The 8,750-nt window shown below is 41.8% G+C and overlaps 1 protein-coding gene across 1 annotated transcript; it reads right to left on the reverse strand.

The window, feature by feature from the left end:
* Positions 1 to 7,748: 7,748 nt before the first annotated feature.
* Positions 7,749 to 8,684, reverse strand: LOC306639024 (olfactory receptor 5AN1-like; the record flags this gene model as incomplete). Its single annotated transcript, XM_079102467.1, has 1 exon — positions 7,749 to 8,684. One exon carries the CDS (start codon positions 8,682 to 8,684, stop codon positions 7,749 to 7,751), a length of 936 nt encoding a protein of 311 aa, XP_078958593.1.
* Between the last annotated feature and the right edge of the window lie 66 nt (positions 8,685 to 8,750).

Below are 8,750 nucleotides of genomic sequence, written 5' to 3' on the forward strand. Positions count from 1 at the left end.
AGTTACTTTGGACACATGATATTTTTATTGTATTCATGGAATGTCACTTTTTTATTAAGTATTTATATGCGAACAAATATAACAAAATGACTGCTAATTAGTAGCCTAGAAACACGGAGTCAGGAACAGTGGTGATGTCAAACAACCACACATTGTCCCCATGGGTGGTTGAGAGAGTGACAACTTTGATTTCTGATGGTTAAATGTACACAGTTTGTTCCATTCAAAAATTTAAAATATTATATAAATTCGGCTTTAGGCTATGTGTACAGGGTGTATATGAAACATAAATGAAGTTCATGTGTGCTCTTGGGTCTCATTCCAAAGATATTTCATTCTACATATACAAATATTCCAAAGTCTGAAAAAATCTAAAATGCAAAACACTTCTGGTCCCCAGCATTTCAGATAAGGGGTATTCAACCTGTATTTATACAGCCTGGAAAAGTGGGAAATCCTGTCATTCTTTAAAATATGGGTGAACCTGAAGGACATGATGCTAAGTGATGATTTATTAATTAGCCTTATTTGTTGATTTGATGTTCGCCATCCTTTTCTGTAGCCGGAGGTGGTAATGTCGGGTCTGTGACTGCAGGTCGCGTTGAGGTTTGTTGATACTTGGATTCTTTGTTTATTATTATTTCTCAGCCTCATGGTACTGAGCACCTGTCATAGTCTTACTCTATATGGGCTGTTTCCTGCAGAACTTAAGTCCGTCTTCCACCTTGCTGTTTTAGTCAGCTTTTTCATCGCTGTGACTAAAAGACCTGACAAGAACAATTAGAAGAAGAAAAGTTTATTTGGGGGCTCAAGGTTTCAGCGATCTGAGTCCCCAGACAGCTCTCCCCACTCCTTGGGGCTTGTGCTGAGGCTGAACATCATGGCGGAAGAGTGTGGTGGAGTGTGGTGGGAACATTGTGTCCGGAAGCAGAGGGAGAGAGTTCCACTCACCAGATACAAAATGTATACCCCAAAGGCACGCCCCCAGTGACCCTCCTCCTCCAGCCACACTCTACCTGCCTGCAGTTACCACTCAGTTAATGCCACCAGGTGATTAATCCACTGATTGAATGGAGGCTCTCCAAACCCCATCATTTCTCCTCTGATCCTTCTTGCATTGTCTCACACATGAGCTTTTTGGGGACACCTCATATCCAATCCATAATACCCGCTCTATTATGTGGTTCCACTCCCAGCCCCCCTTTTTTATTTCTACAATTACTGCTTATTTAAATTGACAAGTAAAATTTACATATTTATCGTGTACAACATGATGTTTTGATATGTGTATACGCTGTAAATGACTATGTCAGGTTATTTAATGAGTTCAACATATTTATTATTTCTGTGGTAAGAACACTTAAAATTACTCTCAGTGATTTTCGAATATATGTTATTATTAACGACAGTCACCATGGCATACATATTGTGCATACCTCTAACAGAAACTGTGTCCTTTGACAAACATCTCCCCAATCCCTCACTCCCTAGCATCCAGCAGCCACCATTGCCTCTGTTTACCTGAGTTTGACTTTTTTACACTCTACACATTCAGTGAGATTGTGTGATATTTGTCCTGTATGCCTATTTCACTTAGCATGACGTCTTCCCCGTTCATCCACGCTGTTGCAAACAAAAGGATTTCCTTTTTTAAAAGCAATGTGTATGAACTGAAAAATAAGATTATATGTTCATGAGGCACAATGTGATGGTTGGATGCATGTATACATTGTGGAGAGATGTGTCAGGCTAATTAATATCCACCACCTCAAATACTTGGAATTTCTTTGTATTGTGTTCTTTGTGTTGATTTTAAATTAGATTTAAAATCCAACCTTAGTGCTATATTAAAGCATGCAATATATTATTAACTTTGCTCACTGTGCTGTGCATCAGATCATCAGACCCTATTCTTTCTAACTGAAACCGTGTACCTCTTGTTAATATCTCACCTCTTCTTATCTACCTGCCTCAGCCTCTGGACTGCAATAATCAGCTTGATTTAATCATTCCACACTGGAAACATCCACCAGAGCATCACGGTGTATCCCATAAATATACACGGCAGCTACTTGCCAGTTAAAAATAAATTTAAAAATCAAAATGAGATAAAGCAAGACTACCTTTCCTAGGCCTTGTCTTTTTCCACATTGATTTCCTAAGTGACCATTAGTCTCTGCAAACAAACGCATTGGCATTTTGATCGGTGTTTCACAGACCCCATGTTCTAATCGGGGAGAATGGAACTCATGACAATACTGATTCATCCCATGACATTAGGCAGTGACGGGAACAAATCAGCCTCAGTAAGTAAAAACCCGTGACACTGGGCTCATGAATAGGCTTCCTCTCTCCTGCCAGGGTCATTTCTATCATGTGCTCAATGATCAAGGCTGGCTCATGTCCAAAGGCCGACTTGGTCTGTGCACTGGCTGTTGAGATTTTCTTCTGTGGTTAATTACTTTACTGGACACAAAATTTTCCATGCTCATATCCGCTCCCATGTGTCAGTCTCCTGACTCGACTCCTCCCCAGCCTGCCTGGCCTTCAGTCTTCCAACTTTCCTCCTTCAGGTCCCTGGGCAGACATTCAGGTCTTTTACCACCACCCACATGGCCATGTGCATATTCTTCCCTGGGGCTCTTCTTCCACACAAAACGAATGACCTGGTTTTCTCCTCCAACCTCCACCCATGGAGCAGGATTTCTGACCTTAAAACTGACTACCAGGATTGATGCTGGATCCGTTTCCCTTCTTCCCCAACTTCTTGTTTGTTTATATTTTGTCCAAAGGAACACTCTACCTGGATAAGAGAAATGCAACTTAAAAACACATTGGTATATGATTACATGATGGTATGAATCTACATTGTGCACAACCATAGAAATGAAAAGATGTACCCCATTTGTGTACAATGAATCAAAATGCAGTCTGTAAAAATAAAAAATTACTTAAAAAATAAAATAATAGAATTAAAAAAAAAACACATTGGTAGCTGATTGTTGGTGCATACCTGTAATTCCAGCAGCTTGGGAGGCTGAGGCAGGAGGATTTAGTTTGAGGCCAACCTCAGCAACTTAGCGAGGCTGATGCAACTCAGCAAGACCCTCTCTCTAAATAAAATACAAAATAGGGCTGGGGATGTGGCTCAGTGGTTAAGTGCCCCTGAGTTCAATCCCTGGTACCAAACGTCCCCCCCCACATTGGTACTTTTAATCCTTTTAATTTCCTAGAAACTTCCCATAAATGAGTACCCATAAAACCAACAAAGCCTTTTAGCTCAAGAGCCTCTTTACAGAAAGTTATTTGATAGCTTCCATTTTTATCTTCCTGTTATAGGTACATTTTTAATTTCTAGTTTTTGAGTCAAAATTTTATGAGATGAAACAGACATTTTTACCTCATGCACATAGACGGCTGCATGACTGATGTGATCCTACTATATGAACAGAGGAAATTACACTCCATTTAAGTGTGATCTATCAAAATGTACACATGCATTCTATAGTCATGTGCAACTAAGTCAAACAAATAAAAAATCAAACAATATTTATGAGAATAATAATGGGAATAATTTTGGTTTTCTGGAAAATCAGGAAAATTAGCATCAATGATTTTTTTTTTTTCAGTGCTGGGGATTGAACCCAGGGCCTTGTGCTTGTGAGGTGAGCATTTTAACAACTGAGCTATCTCCCCAGAGCATCAATGATTTTTGAGAAAACTGTTATTAACTTATAGGAATTATAATATTCTAGAAAATTACTATCATTTTCTTCCATTTTTATCTTATCCTACCATCATGAACACTCTCTCTTCAAATTTGAAATCTCATTCATACTTAGTTCTTTCTCTAAATTTGGAAGTTGTCTATAGTCTTTGCACAATATTTCATAAGCCTATCTACTTCCTTGAAGATCTGCCTATCACATGTAATTATAAATTTTGTTCTTCTCTTTCTGCATACTATTTTTTTCCTTCAAGGTTTGAATTGATGTTCTTCTTTCAAATGCTTCAGTTGAGAGCTTTGTGATATTATTTTATTTCTTTTCAAGTATGATTATTTCTGATTTTAGTATTGACCACATCTCTAAGTATTGCTAAATTTTATTCATTTTCAGTATCTTGAGAGACTATTTGTACATTACACTGTCTTACACATGAATTTTGGGGGATACCTCATATCCAAACCATAACGAGAGTGTGCATGGTTTTTGTCTCCGTCTAAAAAAATGTCTATAACACACTCACCTCTTAGCCCTAAATGCCTTAAATACTAAATTTAATTTTGTTCTTGCTTCTTTTTCCACGACTCTTTCTGGTGGGCTGGTGTTCGTTAGTGACTTTGTTTTCTCTGATTGTGTTGCGATAGCTCTCCTGCTTGTTTTGCAGCTTGCATTCACTCGGTGTGCTTCCAATTCTGCGTGGAGATCTGAGGCTGCCCCTCATTTCTAAACACGACCATCGAATCCAACACCAGCAGTATGGTGACTATGAAGTTCTCACATTTCCTGGTATGTGGGCTCTTACTCTCTTACCTCTACTGATAATAGACATGGTTCTATCTTTGTAATTTTTGAAAGTCATATTTTTCATATCTTATTTATTTATTTATTTTTAAATTTTGAGCTAGGGTCTTGCTATGTCCCCTTCCTTCATTTTACAGGATGGCCTGGAACTTGGTGATCCACCTGCCTCAGCTTTCTGAGTTGCTGGGATTCCAGGCACGTTGCAAGTCATTTTGCTGGGAATAAGCAAGACACTTGGGTAAAACCTATCATCCTGCCCAGAAATTTCTAATCCTTACTTTTTTAAACAATGCATTTTCAGTTTAACAAGATTACAATATGCTTTTAATGTACTGTATTCTTTCTTAACTCAAATCTTGCCAATGATGTTGTTCACAAACCTTTGAAACAAATTCGAACGACGCTGTTGGTATGGTTAGAATTCACAAGGAACCACCGCACGACAGAAAGCACAATCTGAATCATCTGACTCCCACCCCTCGGGGACTGAAAATCAAATTCTCCTCTTGGTGTGCACAGACCAGCTGCATGTCGGGGATCTACAAGCTGAAAGCATTGGGAGCCAGGAAGTGGAGGCCACACACATCTTGCCCGAGGCCTGTCCTCCTCCAGGGCTCCGTTTCTCCTATTATTTAGATCATGACAGTGTAAGGGGACAGAGAGGCGAGGTTGGTGGGAAGATGAGGATAGGAGAGTAATTCTATGAAACAGAGCTGACCCTCACATGCTTTCTTTGCCTGCAGCCCTGCCTGTCCTGGTGAACGGGACGCGTCACATTCCTCAGCAAGCTGAGGCAGTGGGGGTGGTCAGGCAGTCAGAAGATGAGGGCTGGTTACCTCTGGTTATCACGGAGAGAGGGCAATGGGCTGTTAACCTCTGCGATCCCGCTCCTGGACACTCTGGGTTGCTAACAATTAACCCCGCGTCCTGTCCCTGCTTTTAGGCACGTACGTGGAGAAGAGAGAGAGGGCAATAATTAAAAGGGGGTCCTGGGATTGATAGAGGAACAAGACACAGCCTCTCCCATGGACTCCCAGCTCTGGGTCCCCTTCTCTTTGGAGAAGTCTATCTCTGTCTTTTTCCTAAATAAAATTTGTTTTCTATGCTTTGCCTAGGGGTTTCTTGGGCATTTAATCTTCAATGTTGGGGAACAAGGACCTGATCCTGATTTCCATTCATGATCTCCAAGGCCCATATCAACAGTGTCTGTGAAAAAGCAAGAATTAAATTGGATGATACCAAAGTTTCCTAAAGTTTAAATTTCTGCTTATTCTCATAACTAATTTCCTGGTCCAAATAGCCCTTTAAACTAATTCCTTAAGGGGCACATTGTAATTATATATAATAGTGGGGTTCATTGTGACATTTTCATGCACGCACATAATTTGATCAATTTAGTTCCCCAGTATGGCCCCTTTCCCTCACTCCTCCTTCCCCTGGTCCCCTTCTTCCACTTTACAGGTCTCCCTTCTATTTTTGCGAGATCCTCCCTGTCACACAAACTTATTTCTTCTTTTCTCTCTTTAGCTTCCACATATGAGAGAAAACATTGGACCTTTGACTTTCCTAGTCTGGCTTATTTCACTTAACATAATGGTCTCAAGTTCCATCCATTTTCCTGCAAATGACATAATTTCATTCTTCTTTATGGCTGAATAGAACTCCATGGTGCATATCTACCACATTTTCTTTATCTGTTCATCTGTCGGTGGACACCTAGGCTGATTCCATGGTCTCACTATTGTGAAGTGTGCTGCTGTTGACATTGTACCCATGGTATTGCCACAGTATGTGGCTGGTCCAAATAGTCTTAATTCTAATAAATAATGTGTTTGATCTTTATTTCACACTATTTGAAAGTATTTGAAAAGACAAAAGCCTTCAGCACCTCAGAAGGATTGTTAGGTTTATTCTAAGAAGATTATTTGGGCCAAGAGGTCCAAGAAGTATGAGAGTGATTGAAATGACCAACCCCTAGAGTCTCAATGTTCCTGGCTCTTTGATTCTTCGTTATTTCAAAGTGAATTTGAGTTATGGCTGAAAGTGTCCGTTCCTTTTGTTCCACAGTTTTGAATGACACCTCTCTGCATGCTCAACTCACTTGCTGCTGCTATGTACTTGTCTCCCGAGAATGTGACTTCTTTTATTTCAAACTTATCTTGTAAAAACAAGTTCAAATTCCTCTTCCCTGATGCGACCTTCTGCTGCACCCTGTCAATTCACATGAGCTCCTCTTCTCACGTGTCTTAGCCCGTAAGTCTAGTTCAATCATGTTTTGCATTGAACTGCCCCTAAAATGTAGAATTTATTATTTTGAATATGGGTCTGGCTGCTAAGAAGATATGAGAACAGGGACCCTCTCTTATTTTCCTTTTCATCCTTACCCTATCAAACCCTTAGTGATGGCTGGTAGGTTGACTCTTTCTCCGAATATATTATATAGCTATACTTCTGTGCAGTTACCGTGGGCGAGTTAAACCATTTTATTTGTCCCACAGGTGAATCTGCAGAATACATTTTCAAACTGTGTGGTGGTATACACCTGCAATCCCAGTGACTCAGGAGGCTGAGGCAGGAGGATTGCAAGTTCAAAGCCAGCCTCAGCAACTTAGTGAGATCTTGTCTCAGAAAAGAAAAAAAAAAAAAAAAGAAAAAAAAAACATTTTTACAATGTGTAGAATCTGGAACATACCATTGGTCTAAGTCTTTCATATCCAAGTTAGGAGAACCATTTTTCTTGTTTTGCTCCTTAACTGAACGGCAGCCCATGAAGTCAGTTCCTGGAAGGCAGCAGTCCCCGAGACCCTCGCCCACCCAGTGCAGCTCCCAGAAGCCCACTTCCATGAGCAGCTTCTGTTCCTCAGCTCCTGGGCTTGTGTGAGTTCCTCGAGAGGTGAACCTGGAGTGACTTCACAAGATGGCGCACTGGAGGTGGTCACATTCATTCCCTCTCAAAAGGACCAAAACAATGACCGACTAGAGCGTCTCAGGGAGATGGCGGAGGGTGGGGGGTGTGGAGGGGTGGGGGATGGTGGTGAAAATAATGGACCTCCAGGATTTAAACACGTGACTGTGCAGCACGGAGCCAGCTGCTGGTTCAGAGGAGCACGCTGCCCATTTCCCATTAAGCCTTCATCTAGCTTGATGTGAATTTTGCAGGTTCCAGTCCCATGCACTTTAGTGCCCTTTAGCCCAAATCTGTCAAAATCAGGATCTGGATCCTTAGCAGTAGCCTATCTTTTTCTGCAGTCTCTTCAAGGCATCTTTGATTTCTTTGTTTTTCAGACTATAAATCAAGGGATTCAACATGGGAATCACCACAGTGTACAAGACTGATGCAAATCTGTCAAAGCTGGAAGAACCACCAGAACTTGAACTCAAATAGACAAAGATACCTGAAGTGTAGAAGAGGGAAACAGCTGTGAGGTGAGACGCGCAGGTGTTGAACGCCTTGGACCTGCCTTTGGCAGACGTGATCTTCAGGATGGACTTGACAATGTAGCCATAGGAGATCACGATTAGGAGGACATTTGCGATCCCGTAGAACATCGTTAGTATAGCAGTCAGGACTTGCACAAAGAACGTGTCAGTGCAAGAGATTTTCAGCAGCTGGGGCATGTCACAGAAGAAGTGGCTGATGACGTTAGGCCCACAGAAGTGGAGTTGAAGCAGAGAGCATATTTGGGATAAGGAGGCAGTGAGTCCGGCCGTGTAGGATCCCAGCACCATGCCAGCACAGCGGGAGGGCGACATGATTGCAGAGTAGAGCAGAGGGTTGCAAATGGCAGCATACCGGTCATAAGCCATGGCCATCATGAGACAGGACTCACTCAGCCCCATGGTTGAGAAGAAGAAGTACTGAACGATGCAGCCTGCAAAGCTGATGGTTTGCCGCTCCTGGAAGAAGTTGGACAGCATCTTGGGGACTGTGGAGGTGACATAGCAGAGATCTATGAAGGACAGATTGCTGAGGAAGAAGTACATGGGCGTGTGGAGGTGGGAATCCATCCTGATTAGGACCACGAGGGCCAGGTTCCAGGTCAGCGTCGTCACGTAGGTCAGCAGGAAGGTCACAAAGAGCACTGCTATGATTCTGGGAAAGTCAGAGAATCCCAGGAGGATGAACTGCCTGATCTCTGTGAGGTTTCTGTGAGTCATCGCCTCACTGCTCCTGGTGTGAGAAAGGAGACAAAGAAGGCGGTGGTGACTCAGGAGGAAGGACGA

This window comes from Sciurus vulgaris, assembly GCF_902686455.1.
Source record: "Sciurus vulgaris genome assembly, chromosome: 11".
Lineage (NCBI taxonomy): Eukaryota > Metazoa > Chordata > Mammalia > Rodentia > Sciuridae > Sciurus > Sciurus vulgaris.